This window comes from Ornithorhynchus anatinus, chromosome 5 (genome assembly GCF_004115215.2).
Source record: "Ornithorhynchus anatinus isolate Pmale09 chromosome 5, mOrnAna1.pri.v4, whole genome shotgun sequence".
Classification (NCBI taxonomy): domain Eukaryota; kingdom Metazoa; phylum Chordata; class Mammalia; order Monotremata; family Ornithorhynchidae; genus Ornithorhynchus; species Ornithorhynchus anatinus.
This window is the reverse complement of record NC_041732.1, coordinates 44,536,318-44,551,001: the sequence shown is the minus strand read 5'-3', so window position 1 is coordinate 44,551,001 and position 14,684 is coordinate 44,536,318. Positions and strand designations below refer to the sequence as shown.

Sequence of the window (14,684 nt, the reverse complement as noted above, 5' to 3'; positions counted from 1 at the left end):
GAGCCCAAAGCCAGACTAGCATATACATAAGGTCCTTGAGGGTAGGGATCAAGTCTACAAACTTCCAGGCACTTAATACAGTGGTCTGAAGATAGTAAGCACTCACTGAATACAACTCATTGATATTCACCACACACATCTGGACAGGAAAAGCAGCATATCCTAGGAGTCAGAAAGATCTGGGTTCCAGTCCTGGCTCTACCACTGGTCTACTGTGTGACCTTGGGCAAGTCACTTAACTTCTCTGCCTGGGTTACCTCATCTGTAAAATAGGGATTAAGACTGTGAGCCCTAAGTGAGATACAGACTGTGCCCACCTTGAATAGCCTGAATCTGCCCCAGCGCTTAATACAGCAACTGGTACCTACTAAGCGCTAAACAAATGCCACAAAAATCCCTTAAGAATAAGTGCTTGAAGCTGATTAAATGGGTGGATCTGTCAGTAGTCCCCTAGGTTCTGCTCTTAGAAAAAGGTGTGGGAATGTGGTAGGTAGAGGATAGCTCACTGGCTCCACTCCCTCAACCTTGGTCACCATTCTTCTCCCGGTTCAACAAACTCTTTGTGGAGTGTCTTAAGAACTACCTCGTATAGGTATGAACTTTATATATATATAAAAGAACTACCTCGTATAGGTATGAACTTTTATATGTATATATATATATATATATATATATATATATATATACACACATATATATATAATGTTCAATTCCCCACCAAACATAAAAAAGAGCTCCCAGAACATTTTCTATCATCGATGGATCATTCCTAATTATTAAGCACTGTGCGCAGAGCACTGTACTGTCTGGGAGAGTACAATGTAACAGAGTTGACAGTTCTCCACCCACAATGTGCTTACAGTCTAGAGGGGGATACAGACATTAATATAAATTATGGATATAATAATGGTGGTATTTGTTAAGTGCTTACTATGTGCAAAGCACTGTTCTAAGCACTGGGGGGATACAAGGTAATCAGGTTATCCCACATGGGGCTCACAGTTTTAATCCTCATTTTACAGATGAGGTAACTGTGGCACAGAGAAGTGAAGTGACTTGCCCAAAGTCACACAGCTGGCAAGTGGCAGAGCTGGGATATGTACATAAGTGGTGGGGAACTGAGGGAAGGGTGAATAAAGGGTGCAAATCCAAGTATATGGGCAACTGAGAAGGGGGTGGGAGAAGAGGAGATGAGGGCCTGTCCATTTTAGGAGAAGCGATTACTTCTAAAATGAACTTAATATTAGGCTTAGGGCCTCAAAGCACAAATACTTTTAGTTTTCTGTGCCACCAAGATCAGAGATTGGTTGAAGATAATGCCACTGATAGACTGTGAGTCCATCATTGGGCAGGGATTGTCTCTATCTGTTGCCGAATTGTACATTCTAAGCGCTTAGTACACTGCTCTGCACATAGTAAGCGCTCAATAAATACTACTGAATGAATGAATGAGTCCATCTGTGCAACAAACGATCTATGTATATATACTTTGTGCAATTAAGGTTTATCCTTTGCCGTACTAATGCACTGGTCACTAGCAACATATACTGCTGTCTTCAAACTAAAGCCTCTGTTCAAGGGCAGCAACCGTTCCCAACTGCCACATTCCAATTGGTCTGCCTGCTGCTACACCACCAAGTTGTGACTCTATTTGATTGTGATTTTAAATGCTTTCCCTCCTACCAAGAAACACCCTCCCCACTGCACATTTAACAGGACAATATTCTCCCCATCTTCATAGCCTGTCTGAAATCCAAATCCTCCAGAAGGCCTCATCTGATTAACGAGAAGCAGCATAGTTTAGTTTAGTAGATAGAGCATGGGCCTGGGAGTCAGAGAGGCCTGGATTCTAATCCCAGCGCTGCCACTTGTTTGTTGTGTGACCTTGAGTAAGTCACTTAATTTATCTGTGCCTGTTACCTCATTTGTAAAATGGGGCTTAAGACTGAGAGCCCCATGTGAGACAGGGACTGGGTCCAACCTGATTAGTTTCTAAGAACCCCAGTGCTCAGATCAGTGCTTGACACACGGTAAGTGCTTAACAAATACCATCATTATTATTGATCTTTTATATCCCCACTCAATTCCCCACTATGCTAGACTGTAAGCTTGTGTCTATGACTGTAAGTCGCTATAGGCAGGGAATGTGTCTATACTGTTATATTGTACTCTTCCAAGAGCTTAGGACAGTGCTTTGTACACTGTAAGTGCTCACTAAATACCACTGTATGAATGTCCTGCCACTTGAGCACTCCCATGTCACCTAAACTGACCCAACTCGCATCACCTAAACTACCACCACCCAGTAGCATTTATAAACAAATCTTCAAACTCTGTGTCTATATCTCCCCTGCTAGATTTTAAGATCCTTGAGAGCAGGGATCAGATCCACTACCTTTACTGCACTGTCCTAAGTGCTTAATACAGAGTTCTGCACAGATTAAACTCTATTAAATCTGAGCATATTGCCAAGATGAGAGGACAGAGTCACTCTGCAATAATACAAATGGGTAGTGGTCCCTTAAAGATGGTAAGTCATACCATGTCAGTAAGTCCTTTAAAAATTATGGATCCGGATTTATCAGGAATGGAATGGGCTTGGGACAGGTTGAGTGGGGCCTTGGAAATCTTCCTTAAGCCGAGCTCTAAATCCTGATCTGGTCGGAATTCTCCAACTATCACATTCTATTCAGTTTCATCCAAGGCACTGCTCTCCAAAACCAAGGACCTATTGTTTAGAGGTAGATCTGTAGTACCTTTCGCCTATGTTCACTTGGGTACTTGAGGTCCCATAGTTACACAGTGCTCACACTCCTTCCCCACCAGAGTGATATTCCCCAATGTACAGTGTGTTAACCACTAAAGCTTGAAATGATAGTTCTGAAAACCAAAATACCTCTCACCTAGCAACAGTAAAGGCCCAACAGAGTAGCAATAATAAACTGCCTTAAGGATGATATATGCTAAAATATCACTTTTTTATGGCATTTGTTAGGGATAACTATGTGCCAATCACTGTACTAAACACTGGGGTAGATACAAGCTAATCAGGGTGGACACAGACCCTGTCCCACATGGACCTCACAGTCTTAATCCCCATTTTAAAGATGAGGTAACTGAGACCCAGAGAAGTTTAATGACATGCCCAAGGTCACACAGCAGATATGCGGCAGAGCCAGGATTAGTACCCAGGTCCTTGTGATTCCCAGACTGGTGCTCTAACCACTAAGCCAAGCTGAAAGGACTTGTCCAAGGTCACACAGCAGGCAAGTGATGGAGCTGGAATTAGACTTAGGTCCTTCTGACTCTCAGACCTGTGCTCTATCCATTAGGTAACATTGCTTCTGGTCCTAGTTCCCTCAGTACCTCTTTGCATCTATTATCCCAATTTAATGGATGGAGAAATAGTGGGCATTTGTTATTCTCAGTGGGAGGAGCTGTACAGAAAAAGAAAATTTTAAATTGTAGAATCCTAGAACATGAGAAACAAGAGGCATAAAGAGCCATCCACTTCTTTCCAGGGGCAACTTCAAGTGTTAGTCAGTCAGTCAATCCTATTTATTGAGCACTTACTGTAGGCAGAGCACTGTAGTAAGCATTTGGGAGAGTACAATTTAACAGACACATACCCTTCCCACAGAGAGTTTACAATCTAAGAGGGGGAGACAGACTTTGATATAAATATAGAATGTGTTCTTCCATACACAGAGTGCTTAGCACAATGCTCAGCACACAAGTGCTCGATAAATACCATTAAATGACTGATTGATTGATCCTCCAATTTTAAATAACCCAAAGAATGTAGCTTTTATTACCAACTGTATTAAACCTAAAAATATTCGCTTGTATTTTGATCCTATTACTCCTGGTGGTAGTCATTTGTAAATTTCTCTCCCTTTTTAACATTAAAACTTCTGGAAATTATTTCCAAACAGTTTTCATGCATTTCTTAAAACCAACATACTCCTGTTTAGCTTTCCCTCCATTTCTCTCTTGTCCCTCTCCCCATTTCCTTAGTTACTTCTGTTGATACGTCTCGAAAACTTAACTTGCTTTGGAAATGAGGAGCAGAATAGTGAAGTTGATACCCTGGGAGTTCATTTGTTCAAGGACTGCACTTTCCTGTTCTGTAATGTAATTCCACTGTTTCTGCAGATTCATTTTAAGTTAATGCCTATGAATGGTGTTGATGCCCAGTCAGAATATAATCCCTTCAAGTTTGCTGCCACTGGACCTCAAAAGCATCTTTCAACATCACTAGCTTTGAAGCTATAACAATTGTTTGTGAAGAACTTTAAGAAAATGGATTCCCATGGCACTTATTCCTGTAAATAGTTAACTTGAGACTTCAGTGCCAACACAAGCATTACTAAAATGCAGTTAGCAACCCAACCACTAGTATTTCAACTAGTTCACCAGTCCTGTCATAAAGAGAATACATGCTCATCATTATTTTTGACAACTGGAGGTTCTAATACGGGTTTTTAGAAGACTGTGTTTTGGAGAGCCATAGTCCTATTTCTATGGTGAGTTCTAATCCTGGCTCCACCCTGTGTCTGCTGTAAGGCCTTGGGCAAATCACTTAACTTATCTATGCCTCAGTTTCCTCAGGTGTAAAATGGGGAGTCATTCCTACTCCCTCCTTCTTAGATTGAGAGCCTCATGTGGGACAAAGAAGCTTCTCCTTTAGACCGTAAGCTCATCGTGGGCAGGAAATGTTACTCTTTATCGTTATATTGTACTCTCCCAAGAGCTTAGTACAGTGCTCTGCACACAGGAAGTGCTCAATAGTACAACTGATTGAATGAAGTATCATGTGGCCAGAGAATGTGTCTATTAACTGTTATACTGTACTCTTCCAACTGCTTAGTACAGTGCTCTGCTCACAGTTATAGTTCAACAAATACAATTGATTCAAGAAAAAAAATGAAAAAAGATCTTACCAGTCCACTTTGGAAATTCTGTAGACAAAAACCTCATAGATGTTATAAAGGGGACATCCATTTTCTGACCAATGAATTTTACTGCTACTATTGCAAATGGGAGACACTGCCTAGGTTTATCCACTGGTTTTGAAAGAACACTATATTCATAGATGTACACCTGAAAAATAAAGAAAATAAACCAAATCACCATACTAATCTCGATGGTTTCCAGCCAATTTATAAGAACTTTAGAATTGTATTATCATATAATTGTTATTTAAATTTGATGTACTATTATTACTACTCAGAAGAAACACACAGTTCTGAATTTGCACTTTGCATTCACTCCCTTGGGGAGCTCATCTACCTCCTAGGGTTCAATTACCACTTCTATGCAGATGACTACAAAAACTACTTCACTACTCCAAACCTCTCTCTTCTACAATCCTGCATTTCCTCTCGCTTCTAGGTCATCTCTCAACAGATGTTCTACGTGAGTTTTGCTAACCTTTTTCAAGCTATCCTGGGCATCATTCTCATGCTGTCTGTCTCCCCTGTTTAGACTTTGAGCCCATTATTGAGTAGGGATTGTCTCTATCTGTTGCCGAATTGTACATTCCAAGTGCTTAGTACAGTGCTCTGCACATAGTAAGCGCTCAATAAATACTACTGAATGAATCTCTCCCATCACTGACTTTTTGCTCACTTTCACCCCCCTCCAATTCAATGGACCATAGTTTTCCCCACTTCAAGACCCTTCTGATATCACAGAATCTCCAAGAGAGGCAGCATAGTCTGCTGGAAAGAGAACAGGATTGAGAGACAGACAATCTAGGTTCTAATCCCAGCTCTACCACTTAGCTGATGTATGACCTTGGGCAAGTTACTTAACTTCTCTGTGCTTAAGTACTCTTATCTAACAAATATCCGTTAAATACCCTTTCTCCCTCTCCTCTAGATTCTGAACCTCCTTTGGAACAGGAACTGGATTGATAATAATAATTATGGCATTTATTAAGGTTCTACTATATGCCAAGCACTGTATTAAGTGCTGGGATAGATACAAGTTAATCAGGTTGGGTCAGACACAGTCCCTGTTCCACATGGAGCTCACAGTCCAGAGAAGAGGGTGAACAGGTTTTTAATCTCCATTTTACAGATGAGAAAACTGAGGGATAGAAAAGTTAGGTGACTAGCCCCAAGGTTACAGTGCAAGTGGCCCAGCTGTGATTAGAACCCAAGTCTCCTGACTCCCAGGCCTTTACTCTTTCTACTAGATAACAATACTTCTCTGTGTACGTGATTTGAGAAGGGCCTTTAAATGGGGGAGAACTATGGTCAGTTGAATTGTAAGGTGGGGGAGGGGATAAAGTGAGCAAGAAGTCAGTGGAGGGAGAGACAAGAATGAAAGGCAGTGATTAGGTTAGTCTGACATATTGAGCTTCAGTTGCCAGCAGGACATCTGTTTAGAGATGACCTAGAGGCAAGAGGAAAAGCAAGACAGAGAAAGGGAGAGATTGGGTCTAGTGAGACTGATCTGATTGTATTGTAGCCACCCCAGCACTTAGTACAGGGCTTGGCCCATAGTAAATGCTTAATACCACAATTATTATTTTTCGGTATTCACATCCTCCTAAAACACTTTTGTACCTCTTATATTCACTATTACTTAAATACTAACTTAAGTATCTATCTCCCTCTCCTTCCTCAAGCTGTAATTTATTTTAGTGCTTGTCTCCTTTGCTGGACTGTAAACTCTCTGAGGGCAGGGTTCATGATTTCTTCTCAGGCCTGGGAGTAAATTCTAATCTGGCTTTGTCACTTGCCTGCTGTGTACCTAATTTCTCTCTACCTCAGTTTCCTAATCTGTAAAATGGGGATGCAATAGCTGTATGCAATGCAATATCCTTCTCCTTCAGAAGGTGAGCCCCATGTGGGACACAGACTGAATGTGGCCTTATTATCTTGTAATTAGCCCAGTGCTTAGTACAGTGCTTGGCACATACTACACTTAAAGTGAATTTCTATTGTACACTCGTACGCATTTAGTACTGCGCTAGGAATACAACAGGCATGCAATAAATACGATTGATTTGTTGAAATATCATTACATCTGATAGAATGTTGCATTCAATTGAAATAATTGATTTCCATCATTGTCATCAATGGTATTTACTGAGTGCAGCACACTTTACTTAGCATTTGGGAGAGTACAATTCAAAAGAGTTGGCAGACTCGTTCTCTGCCTACAGTGAGCTTACAGAATTTCCAACTGTTACTTTGAAAGAGTACTTTATGGACAAGAATTGTATCATCAAGTATGTGGGGAGGGAAAAAACCAATAAAATTGAATAAAGGTTCGACATACTGCTGAGTCACTGGCTTGGTAATCGATGATATCTTTAGGTGAAGGTACACTCCTAGATATGTGGCAGTCAAAGTTAGGTGAAGGATCCAAAATAACTTTCCTTTTATCCAAAATAGGCTGTATTTTCTTCACTCTACCAAAGAGAACCTGATAGAAAAGGGAGAAAAAAATCTCAACAGGGATAGCTCACAAGTAACTTTTAACCTTCTGAACACCTACTGGGAAAAAAGAACCTTGGGTTAGTTAATGAAAGTGTATGCTCTCAAGAAATAACAGATGTATATATTACATGTTTGAATATATTTCTACCTAGATGCATATACAGAAATAGAGAAACCTGTAGTGGAGAATACCAATCTGATGAAATGTTGAATTATTCTGCACCCCAACCATCAGATAAACTGTATATTGTAAGTGAGATGTACATCACCTTGTTTCTATTTATTTACTATTGTTTTAATGAGATGCTCTTCCCCTTGATTCTATTTATTGCTCTTGTCTGTCTGTCTCCCCCGATTAGACTGTAAGCCCATCAACAGGCAGGGACTGTCTCTATCTGTTGCCGATTTGTGCATTCCAAGCACTTAGTACACTGCTCTGCACATAGTGAGCACTCAATAAATACTATTGAATGAATGAACAGTTATTCTCATCCAAATATTTTCAAAAATTTCAGTAAGCTTTAATGATTGGATATGAGGGCAACAAGTTTATGAAATACTAAATTATATCAGAAACTGTGAGCTTTAAACAAGTTTCATACTTGTTATATAATATTAATCAGTTCAAAGAGCAATGTACTCCATTCAGGGGGTTACTAGACACACTGAGAAGCAGCGTGGCTTCGTGGAAAGAGCCCGGGCTTGGGAGTCAAAGGTTGGGGGTGCGAATCCTGGCTCTGCCACTTGTCTGCTGTGTGACCCTGGGCAAATCACTTAACTTCTCTGTGCCTCAGTTACCTCATCTGTAAAAATGGGGATTAAAAGATGTGAGCCCCACGTGGGACAATCTTATTACCCTGTATCTAACCCAGCACTTAGAACAGTGCTCAGCACATAATAAGTGCTTAACAAATGCCATAATGTTGTGAAGGAGCATGGCTCAGTGGAAAGAGCATGGGCTGGGAAGTCAAAGGTCATGGATTCAAATCCCAACTCTGCCACGTGTCAGCTGTGTGACTGTGGGCAAGTCACAACTTCTTTGGGCCTCAGTTACCTCATCTGGAAAATGGGGATTAAGACTGTGAACCTCACATGGGACAATCTGATTACCCTGTATCTACCCCAGCGCTTAGAACAGTGCTCTGCACATAGTAAGTGCTTAACAAATACCAACATTAATATTTTTAAAGGAGAAGGATAACAGTTATTGAATCCCCATTTTACATATTAGGAAACTGAAGTACAGAGAAATTAGGTATACAGCAGGCAAGTGACAAGGCCAGATTAGAATTCACTTTGCTTTACACCCAGACCTGAGTATTCATTCATTCATTAGTATTTATTGAGCGCTTTCTATGTGCAGAGCACTGTACTAAGCGCTTGGAATGTACAATTCGGCAATACACAGAGATAATCCCTGCCCATTGACGGGCTTACAGTCTAATCGGGGGAGCATGGGCTGGGGAGTCAGAGGTCATGGGTTCAAATCCCGGCTCCTCCGCTTGTCAGCTGTGTGACTTTGGGCAAGTCACAACTCTGTGTCTCGGTACCTCATCTGTAAAATGGGCATTAAGACTGCAAGCCCCATGTGGGACAACCTGATCACCTTGTAGCTTCCCCAGTGCTTAGAACAGTGCTTTGCACATAATAAGCGCTTAACAAACGCCATCATTTAAAAAAAAATTTTTGTTTATCTAATGGCCCTTACCTTGAAAAGCAAGACATTTTCTACCCTCTCGTTTCTACTGCGAGCATAATTTAAGGCAACATCAACATGTCTAAACAAATAAACACCAAGGAGAGGATTTCCTAATGTTTTCAGGACAGATTCCTTAGTACGAATTCCACTCTGACATATTTCTGATACAGCACTTTGAGGAAGAGCTAAAAAGCAGAAATGTTCCTCAAGTTCTCTACCATGCCTTCCTTTCTCACGCATCTCCAACCTAAAACAAATGAAAAAAAGTTTTTATGTTTTGTTAAAAATGCATTGGTTTATTTTGTTAAATCAACAAGAAGAACATTTTACCTATTTAAATGACCCCCTGATAAAGCACTGACATTCCAAGCTAGACAAAGAAATGAAGTCTTTGAAATCAATCAATGGTATTAATTGAGAGGTTACTATGTGCAGAGCACTTTAGTAAGAGCTTGGGAGAGTTCAACAGAAGAGCTGGTAGACACGATCCCTATCCACCAGGAGCTTGGATTTTAGGTGGGGTGATAAATGTTACAATAAAGTACAGGTAGAAGAAACAGCCTAGAATAAGGATATGTTCATAAGCATTGAGGTACTAGGTTTGGGAGGAGTATAAAAGTGTTTAAGGGGTAAACACCTAAATGCATAGACAACTCAGAAGGGTGGATAAGGGTGGATAAGAGCTTATTCAGGGAAGGCTTTTTGGAAGAGATGTAATTTTAGTAGGGCTTTGAAGATGGGGAGTGTGATGGTCTATCCAATAGGAATGGGGAGGGAGGTCCAGGCCTGAAGGAAAGTGGGAAAGGGTTTGACAGAGAGACAGATGAGATTATGGTGTGGTACTGTTAGAAGTTTGGTGGGAAGTGTGTGGGTTGGGCTGCAATAGATTAGCAAAGTTTGGTAGCATAAAAAGCCTTAATAGTGTTCAGTGACCAGTTAGTCTCAGCTATAGCAACTCTTGCCCATTCTTATCCTCTTTAAGATCACTGGCAGAAGTAAAATACGGACTGCAAAGAGATTATTTTGGCACTTGTGAAAGCCCAAAGTGCAAAAGAGAATGGAAATTTGGGCTCTCCATCATAGTAACTCTCTTCCAGAGTTTTGAGGTTTGGGGATGCGAGGAACTACCTACTATTGGATGGGTTCTACAAAGTCCTTCTAATAAAATTAACACTCTGATTTTAACATTGAAATTTCAAATCTTATTTTCCAAATTGAATGCCAAATAAGACTGGCCTGTCTTCTTTGGGGAGCATGCGGTATCTGAATGAATACAGAGTCAGCAATCAATTCTTTTTCTTTCCATGAACAGAAAACATCTGGCTGATCATATTGCATTCGAATGCATATTTCCAATGTTCTGCTAAAAGGAACGGATCACATTAAGAAAGGAAATTTCATGCCTAAAGTTGAAGGAGGGCAGGAGTTCAAGGAACATCAGGAATGTTGTTTTCTAAAGACTACTTAAAGTCTCTAGCAGCCTGTAATTAAGCTATAGCCACTTAAACAGGTCTGCTTTGGTCCAATCTCTCTGCCTCCTCCCCGTCTGAGTCTGGAGAGTCAATGGGGTGGGGGGGGAAGGGGCAAGGGGGTCCAGGTTCAGGGACCTTTCCTGACCTAGGAATTCTAACTAGATACAGACAAAATCATCCCATCCACTTCACTTAGGACTCCTGAAAGAACACTACTGGAACACCCAAGGGGTATCAGAAACACCCTAACCTCTTGAAGCTTCCCCGAGCTGATCTGGGCCAGTCCTGAGAGGACACTCTGAGGCAGATGCATAAGGAGGATTTGATACCAGTACTTTTAAAATGAAATTTACCTGAGATTGGTTCCTCGAATGTGCCAAAAGATTGCTAGGCTTGAGACTTTTCAAGACCAAATGCTGCTTGGTGTTCTGGCTAACCTTCCACTCCCCAAACCTTTTCTCTCCTTCCCCCATTCTGGCTAAATTTTACAGATTGCCCTGAGGGCTCCTCTTCCTCCTCAGGTAGCAAGACAGTCTTGGGGGAAGGTGAGGAGATTTTCAGGGTGGAACCAAGCATCAAATACAGACTGTCCAATCACCAGACACAATGGAGCAAGCTCAGAGGTGGGACTAATGTTGGGTGTTGTAAAATAAAAAATATTATTCAAATAAAAGTATTTGTTCTAACGGATGGCACAATCTCACTAATGTTACATTGGCACCTCAGCTTAGATTTGTCCTTGCAGACTTCAGGCAAAAAAACCCCAAAAACCAAACACAGAATTTTCTACTGGAAAATTCTTTTCAAAATATATAAATTACAAAAAATACATAATAGAGTCTGCCCCATGCAGACTCTTGGAATAACTACGAAAATGTCAACATGAATATAAAAATGAATTTTAATGTAGCCTAAATGTTAAGTTTGGTGAGTGATGACTGTAAGGATGAATTTATTTTAAGAACTCATTGGTAAAATCTCATGCCAAAGTGAAGCTATAAGAGTGTAACAAGGTGATCAAAGAACCAAAGGACACTTAAACTTTGTTTTGCACCACTGGGATTTAAGATTTCTTACAATTTAATTTTTATTTTTCACACATTCAACTCTCTCAGATATCATACTGAAATTCTGACCAAACTATTACGATTCAGCATCAACAGGCTTCATCTGGTTGATGCTATCCTGCCTCTACATACTTCTGAGGGGTGGTGTATTTGTTCAAGGCTGCCCAACTGATCGATGTGCTTTCCATAGAAATGGGGGACTGTGTGTAACATAACATGAAATAAGGTTCCCTGCACCTGTTGGGACAAGAAATCACCTAATTTAACCAATAGGGTGGGCTACAATGAACACTTTTCTTCCATTTATAACATTTCACCTCTATTTCCCAAAATTTTATGAATAAAGGATCTTTCTTTCCTTGTTTTCCTAGTGGCACTAAGTATATATGGTAGCCTTAGTAAATTTGCTGCAGGATCCTAAATCACAGTGAAACTCTTCCTCATCAAGTTAACTCCATCCCATCCTGTTTTTTCCCTACCTTGGTGGGAAACAGAAAAGTAGGACGGACTAGAAGAAAGAGCACAGGACTGGGAGTTAGGAGTCCTGGGTTCTAATCCTAGCTCCACCACTTGCCTGCTGTTGTGACCTTGGATAAGTCATTTAACGTCTGTGTCTCAGTAAGTATCTACCCCAGTGTTTAGTACAGTGCCTGACACACAGTAATGTTTAAAAATACCATTTTTATTATTATTCTTATTAGTAGGATTACAAGGACCCATGGCATGAAGCCTCCACAAAACCTTGATTGCTATAGTGTTTGCTGTGGCTATGGGCTTGCTGTGGCTATGGGTGTGCCTTAGACTCTGAGCCTCAAGGAGCATGGAATTCAACTCCTCTAAGCAATTGCATCCTACTGACTTTTGATTTTATTTTGTGCATTCCTCCTCATCTTTTATGTCACTCTAGTGTTTTGCAGCTTCATCATTCCTTATGAGTCTATCTTCCCATTCCCCTCTTCCAGCCTTACAGTCTTATATTGTAAACCCATTGAGGGCTAGGAGAAATGTACCTAATTCCCACCTGTGTATTCTTTCCCAGAACTTTTTTAATTTTTTCAATCATTTTTGTTAATCATTACTATGTGTCAGGCACTGTACTAGTGCTGGGGTAGATAAAAGGGGTAGATAATCAGGATTGACACAGTCCATGTCCCAAATAGCTCTCACAATCCTAATCCCCATTTTATAGGTGAGGGAACTGAGGCACAGAGAAGTTAAGTGATTTGCCCAAGGTCACTCATCAGCAGTTAAGTGGTGGAGCCAGAATTAGAAACCAGAGTTTACTACAATGCTCTACTTACAGTAAACACTTAAATACTACTTACTAGTTAAAGCAACGTACCTTTTTGCAGCATATTTTTTTTCCAAGGTTTGATTGTGAACCAGTTTTCTATCACCAAACTGCCATGAAGAACTTAGGTCAAAGCTCATATCAAGCCTACTCTGGTTTAGAGTGTGGCTTATGAAACTGTGTTCCCTCCCATTGGGGTAACATGGTGTCAAGGAAACTGAAATTAAAAGAAAAAAGGAAACTGGTGAGTAATTTGACCCTAATAAAAACATAATGCTATATTTAAAGCCCACTTTCATGGATGACCTACCTTTATTTTATTAATTAAAACATTTATATAATTGAAATAGTACAAGCAACACAGAAACATCCAGAGGGAATGCCATGCACAAATTGATGTATATGCAATACAGAATACACAATTTTAGCCTGTGTTTCAAGAAAAGTCATTCACCTACAAGAATGGATTTTTAATAGATCACATATACTATGAGGAAGCCATAAGAATTAGTCTGGAAAATATATTCTTTGTTGCTATTCCCAAAGAAATTTGCTAATCTTGCAAATCTAATATTCTATTTAAGATAATCCTATTAGCAGAAAATTGTAAGGCAAAACATAAGATGGATTTAGTTTTATGGAGAAAGCATCCTAAATTGAGGCCAGATGAGAGAAAGCACACTGTAACTGAATAAGGAAAAATGGAAAAAATAGTAAATGTTTATGAGCTTAATAAAAAAATACCCACAACAGTGTTTATACTACTAATTGAATAACTCAACACATTCCAGAATCTATGCCATCCATCTATTAGGTCTGAAGCAGGAACTCCAATATTCTGGAGACATTAAAGGAAGTCTTCCCTCATGCTCCCCCTCTCCCCACCACCCCCAAGTTTAATCAACAGCATTATGTGTCTTCTTGGAGTGAAATTTTTTGTGAGCAAGGAAAGTGTTACTTTCTTATTCTGTACTTCTCAAGCACTCAATGCACAAAGTGAGTGCTCAATAAACGCTACTACTGCTTCCCTTGGAAAACATACATATTTATTTCTGAGCATCTTGGGTAGTTTTTCTCACTACAGTAGTTTCCAAATACTGCTAGAAATAGGCAAGTGAGAATATATAAGTTTTGAGTGGGAATAAGTTACAAAGAGAAAAGAGAAGCAGCATGGCCTCAGGAAAAGAGCACGAGACTTGGAGTCAGGAGACCTGGGTTCAAATCTGATATCTGACACTTACCTGCTGCTTGACCGTGGGCAAGTCACTTAACTTCTTATGGCCTCGGTTTGCTTGCCTGTAAAGTAGGGATCAAATACCTGTTCTCCTTCCCTCTTAGACTTGTAAACCCAATGAGGGAGAGAGACTGTGTCTGATCCAACTGTACTGTAACTACCTCAGGGGTTAGTATAGTGCTTGGCACTTATAGTGTTTAACAAATATTATTAATATCAATAACAACCCAGGGCTTAGAACAGTGCTTGGAGTGTAGTAAGCACTTAACAAATACCATTATTTTTAATAGTAATAAAGGATAAAGTAGGTATAGATTTTAGTGCTATGAAGTCCCTTCTTCTCTGATGTGACACAGAATGTAAATATGCAACTATATTTTACACAGCTAGGAAGCAGTAAAACATTTATTGAGCACTTACTCTGTGCAGAGCACTGAACTAAGTGCTTGGAAGAGTACAATATAACA

The 14,684-nt window shown here is 40.1% G+C and overlaps 1 protein-coding gene across 3 annotated transcripts in view; it reads right to left on the bottom strand.

Annotated features, from left to right (window-relative positions):
* Positions 1-14,684, bottom strand: part of TEX15 (testis expressed 15, meiosis and synapsis associated) — a 43,743-nt gene that overhangs the window by 20,003 nt on the left and 9,056 nt on the right. For all 3 annotated transcript variants that reach the window (XR_003759823.2, XM_039912021.1, XM_029065782.2), the window contains exons 3-6: positions 13,035-13,200; positions 9,163-9,400; positions 7,294-7,440; positions 4,944-5,103 (exon numbers count right to left, since the gene is read on the bottom strand). Coding sequence is in view for 2 of the 3 variants with exons in the window: in XM_039912021.1 (XP_039767955.1) it covers positions 4,944-5,103; positions 7,294-7,440; positions 9,163-9,400; positions 13,035-13,200 (711 nt within the window). In the remaining variant the exon portion in view is untranslated. The remainder of the gene's footprint in view (positions 1-4,943; positions 5,104-7,293; positions 7,441-9,162; positions 9,401-13,034; positions 13,201-14,684) is intronic.